The sequence below is a fragment of the Chrysemys picta genome, chromosome 10 (assembly GCF_011386835.1).
Source record: "Chrysemys picta bellii isolate R12L10 chromosome 10, ASM1138683v2, whole genome shotgun sequence".
NCBI classification, from domain to species: domain Eukaryota; kingdom Metazoa; phylum Chordata; order Testudines; family Emydidae; genus Chrysemys; species Chrysemys picta.
This window is the reverse complement of record NC_088800.1, coordinates 29404359-29431511: the sequence shown is the minus strand read 5'-3', so window position 1 is coordinate 29431511 and position 27153 is coordinate 29404359. Positions and strand designations below refer to the sequence as shown.

The window sequence follows — 27153 nt, the reverse complement described above, 5'->3', positions numbered from 1 at the left end:
CTCCACGCACTTTCAGCCCCAGTCTTTAGCATTTTCGAGTTTTTTTTCTGCAAGGAAAAGAAAGGGAATTCCCCCCCGCTCTACAAGGGGCTGTCCATAAATCACATTACACATTTTCTGGTGATTTTCAAGACCTACCCATCCCCTTGTAGCACTGAAACAAAAAGCAAAATTAAGAAATTAAGCCCCCTCCCCCTCTTAATGGTTAATAATTTATGGTCAACCCCAACCATGGAAAGCCTGAGATTCAGCCGAGGTCTCTAAAGGCAGGGTTTGCGGGAGGCAGGATTGTGCGGGGCGCGGTGGCAGTGTCCCCCAGTGCACCTGGCAGAGACGAGCCCCAGGAGCTGCCGCAGTCCCAGCCCAGCCCCTCTGGCAGGGCCCGGGGAGGAGGGAGCTAATCGGCGGGAGCTGCCGAAGCTCCCAGCGCGGATCCGGGGGAAGATGGCGGCCGCCGCAGAAGCCATCGCCTTGCGCCTGGCCCGGCAGGAGGAGGAGATCCGCTGGTTAACAGCCGAGATCGGCCGCCTGAAGGAGCCGGAGCCGGAGCGCGGCCCGGGAAGCAGCAGCCCGGAGCTGCACAGGCTGAGGGCGGAGAACGAGAAGCTGCGCTACCGGCTCCTGCACCTTCGGCGCAGCCTGACAGCTGAGCTGGGCCGCGGGGAGCAGCGGCGGCCGGGCCCCGCAGGAGCCGGCAAGGTAGCGCGAGGAGGGAGCGGCAGACCCCGAGCCTGCCCCGTGCTTAGCCCTGGGTGCCGGAGCGTGGATCCGATGGGGCTGGCGGCCGTGGGGCTGGGCTGGGCGGCCGTGGGGCAGGTGGCCTTGCGGTTGTCCATCTGTCGTGGGCGGCCTGTGGGGCAGGGCGGTCTGGCAGCTGTGGGGCTCAGTGACATGAACACTAGCAACTATCACGCAGTCTCCCAAGACTCTTTAAAATTTCCCTTGTTTTAATTTGGGTCACTTTAAGGTCCCCCCAAGAGATCAACTTTTTCTTTTGACAAGGGCTGAAATGCTGGCGTGGCCGTTATGTGGAGGTGGAGAGTAGCTCCCTGAACCTGCACTGAACATGGGTTGGTGCTAGGAACTTCTTCCTTTTTTTTTTTTAAATGAACTAATATTTGCTTAGTGTGTGTGGTTTGTTCTGTGCTTTGAAAACGTGAGGTGCTATACAGGTGCTAAGTATCATTGTTCAGCAAACTGGTGTAGTGCCTTGCTGGATTAGGGCAAACTGTCTGCTTCTCAATCCAGGTAGAATTGGGGTTATTTGGTAGGTTGGAGGAACATACTAGAAGAAGTGGCAGATGTTGATACAAGCTGCATCCATAAGGAGCGTTTACCTGCCTTTTGTTCAGGTTCACAATTTGTATGTCCTATTAGCTGCCCTGCATGATCCTACATCCTCAGGTAGCAGTAGTTGCCAATTATTGGTGATACTGAAATCAGTGACTTCTTTAGGATAAGGACCTTGTCATAGTGATTCACATTTCTGTGATTTTTGAGACTAAGTTATTGCAAACATGTTCTTCATGCACTTATCCTTTATGATCACTCCAACTTCAGCAGGGACAGACTGTAGCAATCCATTTGTGTTGTTGCAGAGAGCAGATTACACAGGAGCTCAAATAGCTGTACTAGCTCTCAATGAATTTCCAGATGGAATTGAAATATAGAGCCTTAAATAGGTTACAACCTAGTTACCTCATTGATATCCTTCTGTCTTTATGATTAAGTGATCATATTAAGTGTCGAGAGGCCTCTGCTGACATCAGAGCTTTGCTGTCCAAACATGTAGTAATAGACTATGCTCATTCCCAAAGGGTTTACAGTCTAAAACAGACTAGAGGGTGGTAGGGAAACTAGATGCAGGAAGGTGAAATGACTAGCTCAAGGTCACACAGCAAGTCAGTAGCAGAACTGGAAATAAAACCCTTGTCCTGAGTGTAAGTCCATTACCTTATATTCTGGACCACAGTACCTCTCTATAGTCAGCTTGTTTTCAGTGTGGTCTGAGTTTGGAACTGGTTTATTTTGTTCTCTCACCAAAGCCTGATTTTGTTGCTCTTCAGACTTTTTTGTTCTCCAGTCTTTTTCCGGGGAGGATTTTGTTGATATGTTGTAGCAGTGAGAAAATTCCAGAGGATTTGGAAAGATTCTATCTCTTGGACACTGGGCATGTTATTTTCCTGGGCCAGTGGACATACAACCAGAACATTGTATAGACAGGCACAGTTTTTATTTATTTGTTACAAAATGTCTTTCAATTTCTTCTGATAGGCTACACCCCATGACGACTTTAGCCCATCATCAGACTATGTCCCTTTTCTGAATATTCTTTCATTGCTGTATATCTATCTAAATCACGTGCCTGCTATGTATTGTCCTAGTAAACATAGTGGTATAACTTTTTTTTTTTTTTTTTAAAGAATACCTCCAATGCAGGCCTGACTCCCCAAAATAAGAAGAAAAAGGAGAAGAAAAAAGAAAATGAAGTTGTGAATGGGCTTAGGAATGAGGTAAGCAGATATTTTATAGTGCATAAAAGAAGAGTCTTTGCTAGGTTCAGAGCTGGTCCTCCCCTTTGTCACACCTTGTGCCTCATCAGTAAGGGTACGAGTCTGTCACGGATTCCATGACTTCTGCAGCAGCTAGTGCTGGCTCAGGGGAGAGAGAATTCTAGCAACTGGCTAAGACTTGCACACATTCTTAATTTTACACACTCACTAGTCCAGCGGAGGGCAAACTACGGCCCGCGGGCCGGATCCCACCCATCAGGATTGCCAGCCCTGTGGCGCAGCTAGGCTAAGGCAGGCTCCCTGCCTGCTCTGGCCCTGCGCCACTCCTGGAAACGGCTGGCACCATGTCCCTGTGGCTCCTCGGGGTGGGGGAGGCAGAAGGCTCCGTGCACTGCCCTTGTCTGCAGGCACCGCCTCCCCCCCACCCCCGCAGCTCACATTGGCTGGGAACAGGGAACTGCAGCCAATGGGAGCTTTGGGGGTGGTACCCACAGGCAAGGGTAGCACACATCAGAGCTGCCTGCCCCACCCCCTGGAGCCACTGCTGGACATGCTGTCCATTTCCGGGAGCGGCACGGGGCCAGGGCAGGCAAGGAGCCTGCCTTAGCCCCTCTGTGCACCACTGCCACCCCAGAGCCGCTTGAGGTAAGTGGTCCGGGCTGCACCCTGATCCCCTCCTGCACCCCGCACCCCCAACCTCCTGTCCTGAGCCCCTTGCCGCACCCTGCACCCCTCCTGCACCCCAACCCTCTGTCCTGAGCCCCTTCCTGCACACCACACCCCCTCCCGCACCCCATGCTCCCTCCCGCACCCAAGCCCCAGCCTTGCATACAATTTCCCCACCCAGATGTGGCCCTCAGGCCAAAAAATTTGCCCACCGCTGCACTAGTCCCATTGAATTCAGTAGTATTGCTTGCAGTGTATAAAGTTAAGCATGTGCAAAGCTGTTATTTTCAAGATAAGGATTGAAGTGCATATTCTTGTCAATATTGACCAAGAGTCAGAAAGGTTTCATCAGCTATAAGTGTGGCAAGGGGATTTCGGTAGCTGTGAGTGATACTGTGGGGGAGTGGTATTTCAAAAATACAGGGGAATGCTTAGTGGGAGTGCTGACAGAGACCCCCCCCCCCACCCCTCCAGGATAGCCTTGATGAGGGTTGGATTTTAGAATATTTCAATATTAATCTGTGTAACAAACTTGAAAATGGCCATGATAGTTATTACAACCTGACACTTTGGGGGATGGAAGTGTTTATGAATGTACTTATGTATTTATTTATATTTCAGAAGCACCTGGAGACACCAACAAAGATCAGATGTTGTATAAAGATATAGTAAATTAACCTCCCATTTGTGTTCTCTTTTAAAAATAGTTTTGTGACTGCTGTGTGTGATTCTTACAGCTGCAGTGTGAGCCAAGCTTCATAGACGACAGGCTGAAGCATTATGAAACACTGAAAAAAGAGCATGATGCCTTGCTTGCTTACAGAGCAGCCAACCAGAGCAAGCCTATAAAAGTGATTCTGACTGATGGTAAAGTCATAGAAGGGGAATCTTGGAAAACGACACCATATCAGGTGGCTGCAAGAATTAGGTAAACTGCAGGTGTAAATGTGTTTTAATAAATGGTGGTTTTGTTTATTCCTCCCCCCTCCCCTCCCCCCCCGGAGCTAGTTGATGATATATATCAGGGGTAGGCAACCTATGGCACGAGTGCCGAAGGCAGCATGCGAGCTGATTTTCAGTGGCACTCTCACTGTGGTCCTGGCCACAGGTCTGGGGGGCTCTGCATTTTAATTTAATTTTAAATGAAGTTTCTTAAACATTTTAAAAACCTTATTTACTTTACATACAACAATAGTTTAGTTATATATTATAGACTTAGAGAAAGAGACCTTCTAAAAACCTTAAAATGTATTACTGGTACGCGAAACCTTGAATAAATGAAGACTCAGCACACCACTTCTGAAAGGTTGCCGACCCCTGATATAGGTTCACTGAGTGGATGATTGACTTTTTTTAATATTTGCTTTGCCTTGCTTTCATTGTGGAAGCATTGATCCAGGTCTTGGACTTAATGCGGAAATCACTGGGTGTGGTTCTTTGGCCTTTGTTTTACAGGAGGTCAGACAAGATGATAATAATGGTTTCTTCTAGCTTTAAAATCCAATGGAACTGTCAGCAATTAACTCTGACTTGAAATTCAATCCTAATTAATGATAGAATATGGGATTATTATTCAGTAAGCAGAGTTCTCATCCTCCCTTAACCTCCAAATCCTTCCTTCAGGAGAGAGTAAGTCGTCATATGGTTTACAGTCTGTAACTCAAAAGTGAACCGGATTTGAAAATGTTTTAAAAGTCTATAGAGGCCAAAGGGCCAGATTTTGAATGTTATTCAGGTGCCTAAAAATGTAGACAAGTGCCTAGTAGGATTTTCAGGAACAGCTGGGCACCTAAATGCCTTTTAAAAATCTGGCCCAAAATGCCTTTGATACGCATGTTATTACTTTTCTTTGTTAGTCGAGGACTGGCTGATGATGCAGTAATAGCCACAGTGAATGGTGAATTGTGGGATCTGGATCGTCCATTGGAGGGAGATTGTTCACTGGAGCTGCTTACATTTGATAATGAGGAAGCTCAGGCAGTAAGTAAACGGTCTCTTGGTTTTACTTGATTAAAGAAACTAATATCTTGAAAAGAAATCTCCCTTTTATTATCTTGATTTTCTTTTTTAATAAAAATCCTGAACATTAGTAGTCCTCGGTATAGTTCAATATATTGTATACAACAAAATTATTGTTAAATGATTAGTCAAGTGACAAATAATTGTGGCTTAACCAGGTATATTTCATATATATTATATATCTGTTATTTCAAAAGGGAATGTATGGATAAACACAAATTTTTGGACTCCTTTCTTTCCCCCTCTTTTAGCTAATAGAAGTTGACTGAAAACAAAACAAAAACTACCTAGATTTGTATGTTAAGTTAAAAGCAGTTTGGTACTTTAAAAATGCTTCTAATATATGTTGTGGATGAAGCATCTAAGGGTTTGACCCTGGGAGAATAGTGGTAGTTAAGGTTGCTCAACATATCAAAAGATCAGGTCCTAAATGTGTTAACATGTGGGGCATCTTAGGCTTTATACAGAAATCTCATCCTGATACAGAATTTGATCTCTGAATAAAATATGTCTGCTAGAGCCTGCAACACTTCAGTAACTTCAGGCATGTGTGTATCTCACTCAGTGGAACTGTGTGTGCATAAAGTTATGTGCCTAAGTTATTGTGGGGCCCCAATTCTGCAAAGATTTAGGAATGTGCTTAACTTTATGCACTGTGAATAGTCTCATTGATTACCACATAGGACTAATCACAGTGCATAAAGGTAAGTCCGTGAATAAGTCTTTGTAGGATTGTAGCCTAAATTCAAAGCAGTTCAAAAGCTAAAAACTTGTCATTGTGTAAGTGTCTCTTATCACATGTCCTCAGATAATGTGCATAATGGCATTTATAATAGTAAGACTGCTGTGTATGTGATCATTATTTGGGTATAAATTAAAGTTTAGCTGGCCAGAAATCAGCCTATTTATAAACGAACAAAACACAAGATTGTTGTGGCCAGGGCCAGCTCCAGCGTTTTTGCTGCCCCAAGCAGCGGGGGGGGGGGGGGGGGGGGGGGAGCCGCGATTGGCGGCACTTTGGCTCTACCACCACCATTTCAGTCTTCGGCGGCAATTCTGCGGCAGGTCCTTCCCCCCGAGAGGGATTGAGGGACCCTCCGCCGAATTGCTCCCGAAGAGCCGGACAAGCTGCCTCTTTCCGTTGGCCGCCCCAAGCACCTGCTTGCTGCGCTGGTGCCTGGAGCCGGCACTGGTTGTGGCTGAATCACATCAGAGGTCTAATGACTAAGCAAATTAGAATAAAACAGGGCCACAGTGGTACAACTACTATCACGTTGTTGAACTATACTATCACATTTATCAGATACAATTATTTGAATCTACATTAATCATCTAACACAGTAGAAATAAAGACAGAAACAGCATTTCTTGCCTAGAATTTAAATATCGTGGCTTCATCTCAACACTTTTCTTCGATAGAAATGCCTTGCTTTTTTAAAAATTACGTACCACCAAGAAGTCATTGTCCTGTGACCTGCTTTTCTGACTTATTATTCATTTATAGGTTTACTGGCATTCAAGTGCTCACATCCTTGGAGAGGCCATGGAAAGTTATTATGGAGGTTGTTTGTGCTATGGGCCACCTATTGAGAATGGATTTTATTATGATATGTACATTGAAGACAGGTAAAATATCACAGATGTCTATAAACATTTTGGTTTTGACTTCAGTTCTTAAGGTTTAGTTATGCTGAATTAGGTTTTTACCTGCATATTAAAAAGAAAGTAAAGTGGATCCTTTTTATTTAAAACTGACAGGTTAATCTTCTCTTCATGGCAATTTTTGGAAGAAATAGTTATTTTCTGAAGTTTATTCCTATCCGACTCCTCCTCAAGATTTAGTTAATGAATGTTTTGTGGAAGAAAGTAGAACTTTGGGATAAAATTGTCTAAGGTGCCTAAGTCACTTAGGCACATAAGGTTTCAGAGTGGTAGCCATGTTAGTCTGTATCAGCAAAAAGTGCCACAAGTACTCCTCGTTCTTTAGGTGCATAAGTCCCATTTTCAAAAGTGATAGGCCCTTGAGGGCCTAAGTCTTCAATGACTTTCAATTAAACTTTATCTCTTATGACAGGTTTCAGAGTAGCAGCCGTGTTAGTCTGTATCCGCAAAAAGAAGAACAGGAGTCCTTGTGGCACCTTAGAGACTAACAAATTTATTAGAGCATAAGCTTTTGTGGACTACAGCCCACTTCTTCGGATGCATATGGAATGGAACATATATTGAGGAGATATATATACACACGTACAGAGAGCATAAACAGGTGGGAGTTGTCTTACCAACTCTGAGAGGCCAATTAATTAAGAGAAAAAAAACTTTTGAAGTGATAATCAAGATAGCCCAGTACAGACAGTTTGATCACACTTCTCTAAGTGTGCCACAAGGACTCCTGTTCTTCTTTTATCTCTTATGTCATGTTTGAAAATGGGACTTCTGCTCCCAAGTTACTTAGGTGTTTACCCTTTGTCTAATCATTGTTTGCAGTTATATAGTTCCGTCTGCTTTCTGTCTCTTCGCTGTGTATATATAGCCAGGCAAAACTGAGAACCTGAAATCGGCTAATAGGATGTCTCTTCAGCTGACTTGGGCCACATGTAGCTTTTCAGTGCTGGCCCATGTGTTGTTAAAAGTCAATAGTAAAACATTTTTTTTGCTTGTGCCTTTCTACTCCTTATATGTAAAGTTGGCCTAAATGTTTTTTCTCTTTGTTTTGTTTAACCTTGGAAATGTCATGAATCTCAAGTTGTCTCCCCTATTCTTTCCTGAAGTGTCTGGTTTCTCAATCCTCATCTGAAAGGGGGATAGTGTTGAATCTTTTGCACAGAAAAAACTCTTTTTCCATGTATTTGACAGGAGTTTGAGTTAAGCGTGATTATTATTATTATTATTTTTTAAGCCTGAATAAACGTCAGGTGCTTAGGTCTCTTGGGCTGAGAAATTGTAGTGTAGACATTTGGGCTCTGGGACTTCTAACAATAATAAAGTTAAGCACGTGCCTAAGTGTTTGCAGGACGGGGGCCTGAATGCATATTTGTATTAAACTAAAGGAACCATTGTAGTGATTAAATCAAAGGAGTCCACTCTCCTTACAAAAAAGGAAGTAAATGATTATGGTTTCCCTATGGCATTTGAGGGTAATAAATTGTCCTAGTAAACTTTTTTGTTATTAAAAGTATAGTAACTTTTCTCTAATTTTTTGTTTAGAGGTGTATCTAGTACAGAATTCCCTACATTGGAGAACATGTGTAAAAATATCATAAAAGAGAAGCAGCCTTTTGAAAGACTAGAAGTCAGTAAGGAGATACTACTAGATATGTTTAAGGTAATACTTTGGAGCTACTACAAGACTTGGAGAAATGAGCATGTAAAAATGATTTTTAAAATAGATTTTTATTCATTTGGATAATATTATGATTTACTACTTTTTTCTTTGTCCATCTGTACAATGGGTATTAATTACCAGTCTCTTGGTAGTACACCTCTACCCCGATATAACGCGGTCCTCAGGAGCCAAAAAATCTCACCGTGTTATAGGTGAGACCGTGTTATGTCGGGGTAGGGAGAGGAACCGCTCTCTGCCCCAGCTCACCTCCGCTCTGCCTCTGCCTCCTCTCTGAGCGCGCCATCGCCGCTCCGCTTCTCCCTCCCTTCCAGGCTTGCCACGCCAATCAACTGTTTGGGCCGGCAAGCCTGGAAGGCAGGGGGAGAAGCAGAGCGGCGGCGGCGCACTCAGGGGAGGAGGCGGAGATGAGCTGGAGTGGGGAACAGTTCCTCTGCACCCCCCCATTACTTGCTGTGACCCTCCCCGGAGCACCCCCAGCTCACCTCCGTTCTGCCTCCTCCCACGAGCATGCTGCAGCTCTGCTTCTCCACCCTCCCTCCCAGGCTTGCTGCGCCAATCAGCTGTTTGGCGTGGCAAGCCTGGGAGGGAGGAGAAGCGGAGCTGAGCAGCGTGCTCGTGGGAGGAGGAGGAGGAGGTGTAGTGGAGGTGAGCTGGGGCAGGGAGTGGTTCCTCTGCGCCTCCCCCCTTTACTTGCTGCAGTCCCCCTGCCCCAGCTCACCTCCGCTCTGCCTCTGCCTCCTCCACCCACGAGCACGCCACTCAGCTCCGCTTCTCCTCCCTCCCAGGCTTGCCGCGCCAAACAGCTGATTGGCACAGCAAGTCTGGGAGGGAGGAGAAGCAGAGCTGCAGCGCGCTGGTGGAAGGAGGCGGAGCGGAGGTGAGCTGGGGTTGGGGGGGGCCCAGGGAGGGCTGCAGCAAGTAATGGGCGGGCGCAGAGGAACCGCTTGTGGTAACACGAATTCGGATATAATGAGGTAAAGCAGCCCAGTCCCCTGGAGCACTGCTTTACTGTGTTCTGTCCGAATTCGCGTTATATCGGACCGCATTATATCGGGGTAGAGGTGTATTATGTGTTTAATATTTTGTAAAAGCACTTTGAAGTACTTGATGGAAAGATGCTATAATCAGCATACACCCAGACAGATTAGCTATATCTGTCTGATTGTCCTGTCTTCTCTGTATGTTTTATAACACTGTGTCTTCTTTTGGAAGGAATGTCAGGTTTTCTCGGCTATGTGTGATTGTCACTCTTCAGTACAGGGGTTCTCAAACTGGGGGTCACGAGGTTATTACATGGGTGGTTGCAAGCTGTCAGCCACCACTCCAAACCCCGCTTTGCCTCCAGCATTTATAATGGTGTGAAATATATTAAAGTGTTTTTAATTTATAAGGGGGGGTCACACTCAGAGGTTTGCTATGTGAAAGAGGTCACCAGTACAAAAGTTTGAGAACCACTGCTTTAGTAGTTTTAGTGCCTTCTAATGACACAAATATGAGTGCTATCATTATACCAGAATGTCATTGTAGTTGTTGATGTTAATGAAGTTCTAGTTCCAGATATCTGTTTTTTCTCCCCCATATAGTATAATAAGTTTAAATGTCGTATCCTGAATGAGAAAGTTAACACGCCAACTACCACAGTGTACAGGTAAAAATATACAAGAATACATATATTATTTCATTGCTTAAAAAACTATACACTGTAATTTTATAATTGGACAGTAGGAATTTGGGCAGACTTCATCGAAATTGAAGGAAGAAATTATTTTCTCTAAATTTATTAAACTAACATCCCAGACTTCGTGAAGGTTCCCTCTTTTTAACTAGGGCTCTGATCCTACAGATACTTGTGCACATATTTAACTTTAAGCACATGAATAGTCCCACTGAAGTCAATGCTTAAAGTTAAGCACATATGCAGTATTGAGGCCTAGATTTACAATTGATGTTTGTGCATAATTGCATCTTGTCTTCAGGGGGATGACACATGCTTCTCAAAATTACCTCCTGTCTTCATTGGTAGACAAGGGGAGCATGCCCACCCTTGTAGTAATTGCCTCCCATCTGAGGGAGAAGAATAAAACAAATAGTCACAAGTGGAATTTGAACCCACTAGCAGTAACATTAACTGCTAGCATGGTGTTGGATGTGAATCCTGTTCAGCTGGGGTTGTGGAAGGCAAAGTTGGCTGGAAAATGGCAAAACCTTTTTTTGTCCATTTTGTTTAGATGAAAACTTCCTGACCAGCTTTTGTGGGAGAGTGTATAGGCCACAGGATGTCCTAGATCAGTGGCGCTCAACCTTTCCAGACTACTGTACCCCTTTCAGGAGTCTGATTGGTCTTGTGTACCCCCAAGTTTCACCTCACTTAAAAACTACTTGCTTACAAAATCAGACATAAAAATACAAATTTCACAGCACACTATTACTGAGAAATTGCTTACTTTCTCATTTTTACCATATAATTGTAAAAATAAATCAATTGGAATATAAATATTGTACTATACACTAAAATGTAAGTACAAGTGATTGTATGAAATTTTAGTTTGTGCTGACTTCACTACTGCTTTTTAGGTAACCTGTTGTAAAACGAGGCAAATATCTAGATGAGCTGATGTACCCCCTGGAAGATCTCTGCGTGCCCCCAGGGGTGTGTGTACCCCTGGTTTAGAACCACTGTCCTAGATGGTATCATTAGGTAGTTGAGGGTAGGTGCTGAGTATTGCCCAAGAGTCAGCTCTCATTACTTGCTGCGGCCCTCCCCGGGCCCCCCGCCGCCCCCCCAGCTCACCTCCACTCCACCTTCTCCCACCAACGCGCCGCAGCTCCGCTTCTCCTCTCTCCCAGGCTTGCTGCGCCAATCAGCTGTTTGGCGTGGCAAGCCTGGGAGGGAGGAGAAGTGGAGCTGAGCGGCGTGCTCGTGGGTGGAGGAGGCAGAGGCGGAGCACTTTACAGTACTGGGTCCTAGTATATTTCTGAGACTTGAGAAATTCATGCTGCACAATTGCATGTAAAACACACCTCATAAATTTCTGACCACTTATGTATAATTATTGTATTAGTAGATGTGTGCTAGTCACCATAACTTTTCTTGTACATTATTACTGACTATATTTTAAAGGGTTGTAAAATGTGAGGAATAAAATGGTTTATGTCAGAATTATTTTGTTGTAGGTGTGGTCCATTGATTGATCTCTGCAGGGGCCCACATGTGAGACACACTGGAAAAATTAAAGCCTTAAAGATTTTTAAGGTAAGAGTAAAAATTTATAAGCTTTCAAAGTAACTAGAGCAGGGGCAAGATTGAATTATACTGATGTATGTATTAGAGGGTTTTTGTCCCCCCTCTCCTCCCCCCGAAATGCCATAGACTGGGGTCTACTATGTCCTTTTTTTTTTTCTTGATTGTCACACCATCAAAGCCATCCTTAATGTCCCCCCTATGCTCACCCCCAAATAAAATTACTGATTACCCTCCTTCTGTCCTCCCTGCCCCCCAAAAATTAACTGACTCTTGTCTGTCCTGATTGCACTCAACTCTGTAGTTGTAAATGAACAGGATCAACTCATGTTTCTAGATTATTAGTGTAGCCATTTGTTTGCAAAGTAAGAAAACATCCATGTTTATTGGTACAGAAAACAATGTTTTGCTCTCTTTTCTTTATTTTTAGATCCCATTAACTTGGCCAACTGCTGGCCAGCTGAGCCGATGAAACTGACACATGTGCATCTCAAGGCCACCCCGGTCTGCTACCACATGTTGTCCCCACACCCTCTGTCAAGCCCCCAGTGAGCACACTGAGCTTGTCTCCTTTGCACACCACAAGATCCCTGTAGAGTGGGTGACCACAGGACCTATAGTTATATTTTTTCCAAACCTGGAATGCTTGCCCTGGGTGGCTTGAAGGGGACTATAAATAATGTGTAACCTGTAGGAAAAGATCAGTGACAAGCATCTGTTTATATCTGTTTATGTTTTCAAGGCTATCTTTTCAAGGAGACAGTCTAGAAATTTATTTTTGTAAATGAAAACTGAGAATCCTTCATGTTTCCAGGCCCCTCAAAGCATGGGGCTTACATAACTGCTAATGCTGGCTTAGCTTTCTGTACCTGAAAGTACTGCTTCTTTAAAGTGACCGTCTGCACAAAAGAACCAGAATTAACTTGTGCAGATGCTTCTGGTAATTAGGTAATATAAGTTACTGGCAACTATTAATTGGTTAATTTGGTTGGACGGTCAGAGTCCTTGATCTCCTTTGAACATTCAGCATCCTTTTGGTCAGTTAACTTTGTGCTTGAGATCTGTGTACTGTTGTATTTAAATATTCAGATTAAGTGTTCAATCCTCAAAACAGTATCAGTATTTGACTGTAAAAACGAGTTGGTATTATGTTTTCTACTGTCTTACTGCATCATGTTGTGAAGTTACAGCATGTTGCTTTACATTCATCTGTAATGTAATGACATGATACAAGTTAAAATAACGTGGCCAAGTACAACAAATACATGATTAGAACAATTATTTATTTTTATGCATGCTGTGTTACTATCCCAACAAAAAAGCAGTGCATACATTTAACTGCAAGTATCTTTGTCTTTTAAACCAATATTGGATGACTTGACAGTTCTTTTCCCAAGAAGCAATGAGATATGGTAATTGGATTGCATTATCATTTATTCTTCCCCTGCAGCTGTTTGTATGATACCGTTTTTAAAAAACATTATATATATTTTTTTTTAACATCAGAATTCTTCTACATATTGGGAGGGAAAGGCTGACATGGAAACATTGCAGAGAATCTATGGAATATCCTTCCCTGATAATAAAATGATGAAGGAATGGGAAAAATTCCAAGAGGAAGCCAGAAATCGGGATCATAGGAAAATTGGAAAGGTAGGTACTGTTGATATTTTTATTACTCTTAAAGGGCATTGTCCTGGTGATGATCCAAAATATATTTCTTCCTCCCCAAAAGACCCTCTGAAAACCTGAGTACTATTAGCCACCCCCAAATGATGACTAAAATTAATTGGGTGACCCATTAACAAAACTAAGAGACTGACTTTGCCATTGCAGATATTATGCATTCTTCATCATAAAGACATAGGAATTAGAGATGACTAGTCAGGCCACTTAGTCTATCCCTCTGTTCCATATTGTTGGGTTGTCTAATGGTGATTTTCTTCCACTAATTCCTTTATAACTAATCCATGGTCTAATGGGTCTTGTTGTTTTTTGTTTCCTGATATTCATCTTAAATCTTCCTTTGCTTAATTTAATCCTGTTACTCCTATTTATTCTCCCTTGGACCACCCTAAATAATTGTTCTTTCTCCTTAGTGTTCAAACCCTCCTCTGTCCCCTCCCCACATACACACCTATGGTTGCCTTCTAGCTAGGCTATACATACATAATTATTTTAATTTCAGAAATCATTCCTTCTCTTGCCATATCATCCCTCCAGTTTTCTGTTGCCTGCTTTCTTTCTGAATCAGCATGGGATTAAAACTGACAAGAGTCCTGTTCTCTGAATCTCCCAGATGACAGATTAATCTCCTAATATCTAAAATATAAATCAGAAAATAAAGTGTGAAGCAACTATTAGATGACTTAGATGCACATATGTGCTACGAATAATTGAACTCATTAATATATTAAACTGAAACTTGTTTACTGAGAAGTATACATGCACTGAGTCTCCATAAGTCCTATTTATGCCTATATATACCTTGCCCAAGCTCACTCGCGCGCGCTCGCTCGCGCTCTCTCTCTCTTTTTTGTTTGTACTCAACCTTGCCTAAATTCTAGCCTGTAAACTCCAGGCGCAGACCTGACTAGCTATGTTAGGAACCCTAATACACCAGTGAGAATTGTACAGATAATAAACATGATCTGTGTTTGATCACATTTCATATTAGGATTCCATTTATAAAGGTTTTAAGGGGTTAAAAGATCAGTAGAGGTCGTAGTATGTTCCAGGCATGAGTCCTATGTGTGTTACAGATGGTTATAAGCACATCAGTAGAAGTTGTTATAACTATATGAGCCACATATTGACTCTATAACAATAAAGTAACCATGCATTACAACATCTTGGTCACTTATTAACCCTTTATAAACTGAATCTTAATATGAAGTATGATTTTTTTGTTCAATATGTATTTACATTTGTTTCTTTCCCAGTTAAAAATGGATGAACTGGTGTAACATGAATCATAGGATACTAAGAGAGGTTCTTCAAAGAAAAACGTACAGTACTAGATCCCCACTCTTATGCCCACATTCTTAGCACAGGCTTTTGACAAAGTTTCTACTTGCTCAAAACCCTGAGCCATTAAACCATCTCACCAGTGAGTGGTGTGTGCCTGCCAAACGACTTTTTTCCTGCACTAGTGGGTAGGAGTGTTGAACCTACTGCTGAGACTGTTTTAAGGGCTCAGAATTTTGAGGAAATGTGAGATTAGTCAGTTACACGTTTGGAGATGGGTCTCTAGTCACATGCCTTCTGAAAATCAGAATTACTGGTAAATTATTTTCTCAACATTTTAAATCTTGTTCTCTTCTGAAGTTCTTATTGATACATTCTAAAAATATCATTCACTGTCTCTAACAAGGAGTCTTAACACTCTCAATTTAAAAATAGTGATTTGAACTGGAAAAAACATTCATGGATACAATTTAAGTGGGCTTACTGAATTCTACATTTATTTGTACAGGAGCAAGAACTTTTCTTCTTCCATGATCTGAGTCCAGGAAGCTGTTTTTTCCTCCCCAAAGGTGCCTTTCTTTATAATACACTCATGGATTTTATACGAGTAAGTGGGCATGTCTTAAAATTTCTAATCAACATAATTAAACATCTTTCCTTTCTATTGAAGATGTGTTGCTTTTTTCAGACTGGCCTTAGCTCAAATGACACATTTTTGGGGTCCCTTCCAGCCCTACATTTCTATAATTCTTATTGATCCCACTATTGCATTAAGGCACTCTCACACAAAAAATGTGTGCTCTGGATATATAGTTGTGTACAGATATACTGAAACTTTAGTGAGGTTGTATAGGGTAACTGCAGGAAGAATTTGACCTTAATTTTTTTTTCTAATTATTAAATCACAATACATTTATAACTTGATCTCAGTCATCTAACCCTTACACATGTGATCCCATTGACTTCAATAAAGATCTATTGTAAGTAAGGATTGCAGGATCAGGCTTTTACTATATGTAAAACACACTCTCTGTAACTTTTTTTTTTTTTTTTTGCTGCATCACCTTTTGGATTTATTTTCTAGGAGGAATATCACAGGCGTAATTTTACTGAAGTAGTATCACCTAACATCTACAACAGTAAACTCTGGGAAGCATCAGGTCACTGGCAGCACTACAGTGAAAACATGTTCTCATTTGATGTTGAGAAGGAAACATTTGCCCTTAAACCCATGAACTGTCCAGGACATTGGTTTGTATTATCTTTCCTATTTTCCTACTTGTGAAGTAATGTTTTGAGGTTCAGGGAAATTAATATAGTAATGCACTGAAGTTAATATATAGTAAAACCTATACAGTAGACAACCCTTATAGGGGAATCAGCTGTCCTCAGCGCCTGTCCCAAGGTATCTTTAGAGAGCTTGAGTACAGTTCTGCTCCTGTTTATTAAATACATGTTTGGGGGGGTGGGGGGAGATATAATTTGCAACTCTTGGGTTTTTTTGCAGTTTGTTTAAACTTTACATTGGATATGGATGATCTCATGGCTAGCCTCACCTCAGTCCCTGGAAAAATCATGGAGCAGGTCCTCAAGGAATCAATTATGAAACATTTAGAGGAGAGGAAAGTGATCAGGAACAGTCAGCATGGATTCACGAAGGGGAAGTTGTGCCTGACTAACCTAATTGCCTTCTATGATGAGATAACTGGCTCTGTGGATGAGGGGAAAGCAGTGGATGTGTTATTCCTTGACTTTAGCAAAGCTTTTGATACGGTCTCCCACAGTATTCTTGCCGCCAAGTTAAAGAAGTATGGGCTGGATGAATGGACTGTAAGGTGGATAGAAAGCTGGCTAGATCGTCGGGCTCAACGGGTAGTGATCAATGGCTCCATGTCTAGTTGGCAGCCGGTTTCAAGCGGAGTGCCCCAAGGGTCAGTCCTGGGGCCGGTTTTGTTTAATATCTTTATTAATGATCTGGAGGATGCTGTGGACTGCACTCTCAGCAAGTTTGCAGATGACACTAAACTAGGAGGCGTGGTAGATACACTAGAGGGTAGGGATCGGATACAGAGGGACCTAGACAAATTAGAGGATTGGGCCGAAAAAAACCTGATGAGGTTCAACAAGGACAAGTGCAGAGTCCTGCACTTAGGACGGAAGAATCCCATGCACTGCTACAGACTAGGGACCGAATGGCTAGGTAGTAGTTCTGCAGAAAAGGACCTAGGGGTCACAGTGGACGAGAAGCTGGATATGAGTCAACAGTGTGCTCTTGTTGCCAAGAAGGCTAACGGCATTTTGGGCTGTATAAGTAGGGGCATTGCCAGCAGATCGAGGAACGTGATCGTTCCGCTTTATTCGACATTGGTGAGGCCTCATCTGTAATACTGTGTCCAGTTTTGGGCTCCACACTACAAGAAGGATGTGGAAAAATTGGAAAGAGTCCAGCGGAGGGCAACAAAAATGATTAGGGGTTTGGAGCACATGACTTATGAGGAGAGGCTGAGGGAACTGGGATTGTTTAGTCTCCAGAAGAGAAGAATGAGGGGGGATTTGATAGCAGCCTTCAACTATCTGAAGGGGGGTTCCAAAGAGGATGGAGCTCGGCTGTTCTCAGTGGTGGCAGATGACAGAACAAGGAGCAATGGTCTCAAGTTGCAATGGGGGAGGTCCAGGTTGGATATCAGGAAAAACTATTTCACTAGGAGGGTGGTGAAACACTGGAATGCGTTACCTAGGGAAGTGGTGGAGTCTCCTTCCTTGGAGGTTTTTAAGGCCCGGCTTGACCAAGCCCTGGCTGGGATGATTTAGCTGGGAATTGGTCCTGCTTTGAGCAGGGGATTGGACTAGATGACCTCTTGAGGTCCCTTCCAACTCTGATATTCTATGATTCTAGAGAGTAGGACAGGGTGCTGGAAACCACTGAGTTTAACTTCGGCTCCAACAGAGACTTGGCTCTGTGGTCTTCAAGTCACTTTTTTCTGTGGCTCATTTTCACTACCTGTATAATGGTTGCTATACTTGCCTACCTTTCAGGGGTGTGGAGAGAATTAATTGGTAGATTCTTGAAAAGTGTTACGTAACTGATAACATATTTATCTTGTTTTTTCTTTGACGGGCCTAAGCTGATTTAATTCAAAATGAATCTTTTATCTTGGGCCTTGTGGAAGAATATTAGCATGTAAAAGAAGCCAAAGACTGTTGGGTATAAGTTTTCCTGCCTAAATATACTTTGTCTCTTCTAGCTTGATGTTCGCTCATCGCCCACGCTCATGGAGGGAAATGCCTATTAGACTTGCAGACTTTGGGGTTCTTCATAGAAATGAACTCTCGGGGACTTTGAGTGGTTTGACTCGAGTCAGGCGTTTCCAACAGGATGATGCGCACATCTTTTGCACAATGGAACAGGTGAAGAACTTTTCAGCCTTTATCTTCTCTTGGCATGTTATGGTGTAGCTTAAGTGCAACATTTGTTGCTTTTATTTCATCCCTATTGCTAGGTTGCTTCCTTCTAATTCATTTGGGATTCAGTATGTCTTAGATTTCTATATAATTGCTTAAGTCAGTACCCTATCCTGCTTAGTGTCTTCATCAGAAATTGCCAACAGCATAATGCCCTGATGTTTTATTAAGTTTTCCTTTTAGAGCATAAATGTTGTTTATTTGCAAAGGAGAACAATAAGTATTTGAGATGTTACTGACTGTGGGTTATTGAGTAGGCCTACTTGGAGTTGTATATCTACAGGAAAAAATCCTATACAGGATCTTACTTTTACATATCTTGACACAAGGATATTGAAGCAATAATGACAGAGTCCCAAAAGATCAAATAACAAGGAAAAAAGTGATATATCATGAAAAGTGGTATACCAATTAAAAAAGTGGTATATCATGGTGATGTTCTCCACTTAACTATGCTGAGTAGTATTTTATTCCATGAGTGATCCCAAAGATGTCAGTGGGGAGTAAATTAATACACTGTGTGGGAGAGAGTGTGTGGTAGAACCTGTCCTCAAAATCCCAGGCCTACAAAACATGCTTCTGATTCAGAAAAAATAAAGCAAGCCTGATTAGTGATAAAACAATAGTAATGATCAACCAGTTCTCCATGGCAGCATTTTGGTGTTCTGTTTGTCAGTTGATTTGTGTTGCTTAAATTTCAGATTGAGGAAGAAATGAAAGGCTGTCTGAACTTTTTGAAGACCGTTTATGCAGTGTTTGGTTTTACCTTTCAATTGCATCTTTCTACAAGACCTGAAAACTTCCTAGGAGAAGTAGAGATCTGGGACCACGCAGAAAAGGTAACACAGGAAGGTACTTAATACTTCCATTCACAGAAATTTAATGCATTTTAAGATGGCTAAATGTAAATGTATCCATCTCAGAACAAAGAATGTAGGCCATACTTACAGGATATGGGAGTCTTTCCTAGGAAGCAGTGACTCTGAAAAAGATTTGGAGGTCATGGTGGATAATCAGCTGAACATGATTTCCCAAAAGAGTTAATGTCATCCTAGGATGCATAAACAGAGGAATCTCGAGTAGGAGTAGAGAGGTTGTTTTGCCTCTATCTTTAGCACTGGTGTGACTACTGCTGGGATACTGTGTCCTGTGTGGTGCCCACAATTTAAGGAAGAAAATGAAAAATTGGAGAGCGTTCAGAGAACAGCCATAAAAAACATTTAAAGGATTAGAGAACGTACTTTAGAGCAGTGGTCGGCAACCTGCGGCCTGTGGTCCGAAGGTTGCCCACCACTGATTTAGAGACTCAAGGAGCTCAATTTATTTAGTTTGAAGAGGAGTTTAAGGAATGACCTTGTTACAGTCTTCAAGTATCTACATGGGGAAAATGTTAAATAACGTGTTCTTCAGTCTAGCAGAGAAAGGTATAACACGATCCAATGGCTGGAAGTTGAAGCTAGATAAATTCAGGCTGGAAATAAGGCATAATATTTTTTAAAGTGAGTAAATAACCAGTGGAAGAATTTATGAAGGGTCATGGTGGATTTTCCACTGCCAATTTTGAAATCAAGATTGGATGATTTTTCTAAAATATATGCTCTAAGAATTATTTCAGGGGAAGTTCTATGGCTTGTATTATACAGGAGGTCAGACTAGATGATCACAATGGTCCTGCCTGGCCCTGCAATCTATGAAACATGCAACTGTCTAACATCCAGTCTTGCAAACCTTCAGTCATGCTGAAGTGAGTGAGATTACTTACACAAATAGGAGGGTTTGGTTTGGTTTGGTTTGTTTTTTTTGGTAGGACTGGGCTCTAAAATCTGTACTTGATAGATATCCATGCTGAGAGATGTGAAACACTGACACAATAAATCTCCTGATTCATATAGTTTCTTAGAAAGTCAGTTCAAGCTATGGGTATGTATAACAGAAATTTCTTTTTGTTAATCTCCACTCACTCTATAGATACAAAAGCCAGGATTTAAAGTAATTACCATATATACTCGTTCATAAACCAGATTTTTTTAGTAAAAAAGGGAAGCACCAGAGACGGGGATCAGTTTATGAACAGGTATAGAGAGGGAGAGGTGGGACACAGCCCGTCCCCCTAACAGAGGGAGCAAGGAGAGGCAGCACAGCCAGCAGAGACAGAAGGGAAGAGGCGGGGCCAGAGTCTCTCCGCTTCTGGCCACGCTGCTCTCCGCCCCAGCCTCCAAAGCAGGTGCAGCTCCGGGGCTGGCAGGCTGCAGCTGTGCCACTCAGCCCCACCCCTGGAGCAGGCTGTGGCCGCACCGCACAGCCTGCTGGAGCAGCTCCAGCCAGATCAGAGACATCTTCCCCTGGCCCTCCCCATATAAGATGGGAAGGGATGGGATGGGGAGAGTGTGGGGGTCCCAGGCTAGGGGTGGGGTCACATGTGGGGTGGTCACAGGGGTTACTCCCCTGACTCCCAGCTTCTCTCCCCTCCCCACCCCCCCCAAGTTGCTGTCCTGGCCCATCAGGGTAAGCAGCTGGCCTGCTGGAACACTGTTTACTTAGGTTTACCTCTGTGCCTGCGGACACTCGAGGTAAACAAACCATCTCGGCCCACTAGCGGCTTATCCTGATGGCCCAGGAGCCAAAGTTTGCTGCCCCCTGAATTATAGGGTCGGCTTATAAACGGGTTATAAAAAATTTCAATTTTTACTTATCCATCTGGGGGGGGGGCGTTAGCTTATAAATGAACCGGCTTATGATCGAGTATATATGGTATGGTTTTTTTAGCTGTATTAGTTCAAAACTCTTTATATTGCTAAGATATTTGAGTCAGTCCTACCCATTTTCTTACTTTGTATGACTTAATCTTTGAAGTACAGTTCTTTCCCTCACTTTCCCCTTCATGGGCAGCTTTGGTAGGACTGTGTTAAAGAAATACAATTTAAAAAAAACCCCATAATGTTTAAACTTCATCTTTATGATTTTTATAATTAGCAGTTACAAAACAGTTTGAATGACTTTGGAGAGCCATGGAAGTTGAATCCAGGAGATGGAGCATTTTATGGTCCTAAGGTTAGTAAATCAGTGCAGTTCTGCAATGAAGCTCTAATGCAGCTTTGTGGGTGCATAATAGAATAACAAAAAAAACAGTATATAGTAACTAAGGCATTTCCTTTGCAGATTGATATTAAAATCAAAGATGCTATTGGCAGGTACCATCAGTGTGCTACCATCCAACTTGACTTCCAGCTACCAATCAGATTTAACCTTACTTATGTTGGGTAAGTGCTTGAATTCTTAATCTGTCAACTATATGACAGATAATTTTTTTACTTTCACAGTTTGTAGCTCCCATTAAAAATGAGTTAACCAAAAGCAGTTTAATTATTTACTGACCTCTGGACAAGCTGCTGACCTACCACTAAATGCCTAGGTGCACTAGTGGGACAAGAGATCCCCAGCAGTGGAAAGAAGTACTTGGACTGGGCCCTGAGCTGAGAATTTCCCCCATAATTTAGTAGTGTGTTCAACTGCTCAGTTTCATTGTAAATGTAAATGAGCGGAAAAAATTGATAACTTGTCTGTCTGCTCTTCCTGAAGAGAACTGAGTGCATCTGACCTTAGGTAGCCTTTGAGGAAACTTATTTGGGACAGACACACTAATCAATCACTATAGTCTGATGCCTCCATTGAACACATTAAGTTTAAGTTTACACATTAAACTATAAAAAGAAGAACAGGAGTACCTGTGGCACCTTAGAGACTAACAAATTTATTAGAGCATAAGCTTTCGTGGACTACAGCCCACTTCTTCGGATGCATCCGAAGAAGTGGGCTGTAGTCCACGAAAGCTTATGCTCTAATAAAGTTGTTAGTCTCGAAGGTGCCACAAGTACTCCTGTTCTTCTTTTTGCGGATACAGACTAACACGGCTGCTACTCTGAAACCTGACATTAAACTATCAGCACCTTGCAGGATTGCATTCTTGACACAGTAACAATTTTAAAGTAAAGATCAGATCAGCTGGGTTATCCTTGATGGAGGAGCATAAATCATACATGAACAATTCTTTTGGAGAAGGGAAATACCATTTTTGGTTTCCAACTTGAGAGAAGAACACTTTCCTGTTGAATAAACAAATTTGTGACAGGCATGTTGTCCTTGGACAAGTACTTCCATTCGTTTTCTGTTTTTTTTTTTTTTTTTCTGGTTTGCCACATTTGATTGTAATTTCTCTCCCCTGACTTTTTTTTAATAAAAAAGCAGGATCTTTGTTTTGGATTTGATCTGCTCTTGCTACTTATTTGTCATCTGAAGTCCCAATTGTTTATTTTTCACAGCATGATAATCATCACAGAAACCAAAGGATTGAAGTTTCAGATGGGAAATAAGCAGTAGGAATAGGGGAGATCCTAAGGAAGATTATATGTTAATGTAAATGTCAGTAAAAATGAGTGGAAAGAAGTATATCAGAGATGAAGATATATAGATGTGGACCTGAGTCATAGAGTTGGAATCTGAATCCAAGTTCACAGTGGTTTACAAAACCAGGGTTTTCTTTTGTGTCCATTTCTCATTATTTGTAGGCAGGATTATTTCAAACTGCTTTGACCATCGATTATTTCATGAATGTCAGTATGTCACAGTAAATTTGGAGTGAAAGCTGTTGGATTTCATGCAATTAATAACTTGCTAACATTTAATATTTTATTTATATAAAAAGCAAAATAGAAGATGGAAAAATGACAGTAAGCTTAAATGTGCGCTGATTAAGGTAAATGTCTTAATCTTCTTTCTTTCTGTTTTTCTTTCTTTGCAGTAAGGATAGTGATGATAAGAAAAGACCAGTGATCATTCATAGAGCTATTTTGGGCTCAGTGGAGAGAATGATAGCTATTCTAGCAGAAAATTATGGAGGAAAATGGTATGTGACACATGTACAGTACTAAGAAACAATTAGGAACATAGCTAGAAAATACAGAAACTTCCTAATAGCCAACACATCATAATGCAAAATAATTCACCAAGACTCTTAGCAAAAGTAGCACAGGCAAAACAACCAAAAGATGGAATGTCTCATTGAGGCCTGAGTGCCATAAAATCATTAATATAATGGTTCATATTTAAAATATTAAGACTACTGTATACAGTAGACAAACTCAAACGACATAATTGTAGACTAAGATAAAAGATTAGAAATTCAGTTTTACAAGATTATAATAAAAGTAGTACAGTAAGACCATATTCTTAATATGGCAGTTGAAACATTTGCAGAATACATTTTATTCACCCTTCATTATTTAGCTTGCAGATTCATTTTTTATACTTATGACTGTTGTACATATACAGATCCATAAATTAGAGAGTCTTAACATATATAAATAGTGAAAGCTGCTCCCTTATTCATGATTAATATCTGAAAGATAACTTCTTCATGAATTGGTGATAAAGAAGTACCATTGAATGGAGGGGGGCAGAAAGGGAACAGATCTCACTCATGAACATACAGTCCACCTATTATTTTAAAAGTATAAAATAAAGGGAAATGGCTCATGTGTGAAAAAATAAAATGCAGTCTAGTTATGAAACCAAATGTGTAACTTGGAAAGGAACAAGAGATCAAAGTTGTGTATATATCTTCATGCCCTGTGGGTTTGTATCCCGAGCTCATTCAAGGGATTCCAGACTTTTATCTAAGCTAGTTGGGTACTGAAGTCACAAGCAGAAGTGCAAAACCCAAGGGTGGTGGTGTCACTGGAATATTTCCTTCAGAGAATGATACCTGCAAGTGATTTCCCTTTACACCGTAATATGAATTGACTCCAAAGCAACCTGAAAATGTTGATTATTATACGGTAACGTTTTCTCTTTTTTAACAACATTAACACGAAAGTAAATTTAAACTTAATATGGAAAGGGATTACTAGTGTTTTTTCTATTGTACTAAGGAACAGCAGTGCATATAATATTCTGTAGTGTCCAAAGATCATCCACTGTTTGTTTGGAGACGATTAGCCACGATAGAGGTGGATTGAATTCATGACATTATTTTAGTTTTAACAGTAAATTTCAGGACTTCTGTTTATTTAACCCAGGTCCAAAATTATTCATTAATATATTATGTTCTAGGTCAGGGTTCTCAACCTTTTTCTTTCTGAGGCCCCACCAACATGCTATAAAAACACTGTGCCACAACAACTGTTTTTCTGCATATGTAAGCCAGGGCTGGCCTTAAGGGGTAGCAATCAGGGCAATTGCTCAGGCTTTGGCTTCAGCCCCAGGTAGTGGGGACTGGGGCCCTGGGCTTCAGTCGCATGCGGTGGGGCTTTGGCTTTCCGCACTGGGCCCCAGCGAGTCTAACTCTGGCCCTGCTTGGCAGACCTCCTGAAACCTCGCAGCCTCCCAGGGGCCTCAGGAAGTGCTGTTCTAGGTGAATTGGGCAGGATAAAGATCATGCCTTAGCCTAGATGTCTAATTAAATTTTAAAATTAAATATTTTTGAAAATTATTCAGCTATTCTTAGGGCATATAAACACTGGCATGAATGGAAGGTGTGTGTTTTGTGTATGTGTATATACAACATATTTTTTTATATAATTTTTATTTTTGTTACATTTGCTAGGCCTTTCTGGCTCTCTCCTCGCCAGGTCATGGTTGTCCCTGTGGGGCCTACTTGTGAAAAATATGCTCAGCAGGTAAGAATAGACTTCCTTTAAAAAATAGAAATAAATTTTATTTTATCAGCTATTGGATAACCTATAATTCCATCCTAGAACAAACATGTAACCCTTAGGAAATATAGACATGCTTGGCAGAGATGAAAGCATTATTGTCATAGTCTTTATTGCTTTCTAAAATTGTCATGAATCTAAAGGGACGTAATTCCTAAAAAAATAACATTCTTTGGAGCTTTATTGCTGCTTAGGCTTCAGGAATTCTCTAATTTAAGAAAAAATAACATAGCCCTAGAGTAGCCATCTTGTATATTGTAATCCGTGTTTTATTATAAAGTTGTCTGTTAAGCTAACAGAATACATTTGCCCCAATCCTGCCAAGTACATAAGATTTGTATAATTTTCTCAAGTGAATATCTCTGATTTCAATGGAACTCTTCGTAAGAGCATATTTATGCATACTTAAATGCTTTGCAGAATCAGCGTCATGATCTCTGTTGGAAAAAAAAAATATATATATATATATATATATATATTGTTATATTAATGAAACTTTAACTTTCTTTTAGGTTTGCCATGAATTTTTTGAAGCAGGATTTATGGCTGATGTTGATCTAGATCACAGCTGCACATTAAACAAGAAAATAAGAAATGCACAGCTTGCACAGTATAATTTTATTTTAGGTAATTGTGTATTTAGGTTTCTGATCATTGTAAAAGTGTTTTCTTTTTTAAATTTTGGTTATAAACTTCAAATGCTGGCATAGAGTTTGATTTTATTTTAAATTTCATAATGTAAGCAGGAGATTAAACAGATTTTAGCAAATTAGTTAAAGCAGAGTTTCTTTTCACATATTGTTTTTTAAAAAAGAGTAAAGGAATAGATATGAGTTTAAAATACATTTATGTTTAAATGGCAGGGCATACCTTCTTGAATGTGTGGAAAGGACTAAGATATGGGGCTGGAGTGGTGACCAGCATTGGTCCCAGTGAATTTTTCTCTAGTAGTTATTTACTCTTCAAAAGTTACAAGCTTGCTGCAGATCCATTAATGTCTTTCTGCAATATTCCTCTTGCAGTGGTTGGAGAAAAGGAAAAAGCAAATAATGCTGTCAATGTGCGAACAAGAGACAATAAGGTTCATGGAGAGATTTTGATGACATCTGCCATTGAAAAACTAAAGAAACTGAAGAAATCACATGCTTTATATGCAGAGGAAGAATTCTGAAATTGCTGCTAACTGGGATCCATGTTAACTCTAAATGAAGCTCGTTATTTTTCCTCTTCTCTCTAATACTGTTGAGCTTATTTGCAAGGTCTTTGAATTAATGCACAAAAATGTAGCTGATGTGGGTGCTTTTGGGATAGTGTGAAGGACAGATGCAAACCTTGGACGCCTCAAACAATCACATGAATCCATAGCAACTGGAAAATTCCATTTAGAAAAAAAAACCTACACCTATGCTACAAAATGTATTGTTTCTGCTATATAAATAAAGCTGGGGCTCTATTAAAGTGATCAAGAGAGAAACACTGGAAAGTGTACTTGCTGCTACTGCTAAAAAACTTAATCAGATAGTCAAAAGTAGCTATGTAATTTACTTGTCTGGCATCAGAAACTTGGCAGCTTGTAGATGAAATTAAAATGCTCCTCATATATTTGTTTTGACATCAGTTTGTCTCAAATATTTTTTGTTTGGGCCTGTCTAGTTCCTACTGGACTAATGTCTACAGGCCACACACGTGTTGGTACTATTGTTGTAAGTCTCTGCAGCAAAGACAGGCACTGAATGGGCATTAAGATTGAATAACCACTTATTTCAAAGGTGACCACCTAGAGATTGGTTGAAATATACTGCCTAAGCAATGTAGGTTGTTGTCTACAGGGTTCTTGTTCTTTGAATACATGGAAAACCTCCATTTACAGTGCTGTAAACTTGGCTCCTTTCACAAGTACTAAATTCACTTTTAAAAGACTTAATTTAAAAAAAAAAAACCCCCAACCCCTCCATAGAATGCATTGTGGTGTTTCTGCTTTGTTTGGGCAGAAAAATATGTTGAAAAATCTGTTACATGTAAATTTCCTTAATTATTTTATCTTTACAACACAGTTTATTGGAAACATCAGCCTAGGTGTATGTTGAATCTAAATTTGTACTTTTAATTGCTCTATTTTGTAATTAGATTAAAAAGTTTACTGTTTCCGGCAATTGAATAAATCTTCAATACAACAATCTGTTTTGAGATGTTTATTCTCTGTACAAGTCTAATGATCTTATTTCATTTTCT

At 41.0% G+C, this 27153-nt stretch overlaps 1 protein-coding gene across 1 annotated transcript; it reads left to right on the top strand.

Moving 5' to 3' along the window:
* Positions 1–215: 215 nt before the first annotated feature.
* TARS3 (threonyl-tRNA synthetase 3) lies at positions 216–27098 on the top strand. Its single transcript, XM_005284978.5, has 19 exons — positions 216–699; positions 2424–2513; positions 3917–4107; positions 5036–5159; positions 6703–6824; positions 8403–8520; positions 10125–10189; positions 11716–11794; positions 13289–13435; positions 15258–15356; positions 15834–16000; positions 17995–18157; positions 18913–19050; positions 21185–21262; positions 21371–21471; positions 23010–23114; positions 24813–24885; positions 25434–25548; positions 25944–27098. Exons 1-19 carry the CDS (start codon positions 445–447, stop codon positions 26090–26092), a joined length of 2379 nt encoding a protein of 792 aa, XP_005285035.2. The 5' UTR covers positions 216–444; the 3' UTR covers positions 26093–27098.
* The last annotated feature ends 55 nt before the right edge of the window (positions 27099–27153 follow it).

Excerpts from the sequence above, each read along its gene's own strand:
- TARS3 (XM_005284978.5), top strand. The coding sequence starts at position 445 with ATGGCGGCCGCCGCAGAAGCCATCGCCTTGCGCCTGGCCCGGCAGGAG. Across the intron at positions 18,158-18,912 it reads TCTTTTGCACAATGGAACAG|ATTGAGGAAGAAATGAAAGG; the intron begins GTGAAGAACTTT and ends CTTAAATTTCAG. Across the intron at positions 24,886-25,433 it reads GTGAAAAATATGCTCAGCAG|GTTTGCCATGAATTTTTTGA; the intron begins GTAAGAATAGAC and ends ACTTTCTTTTAG.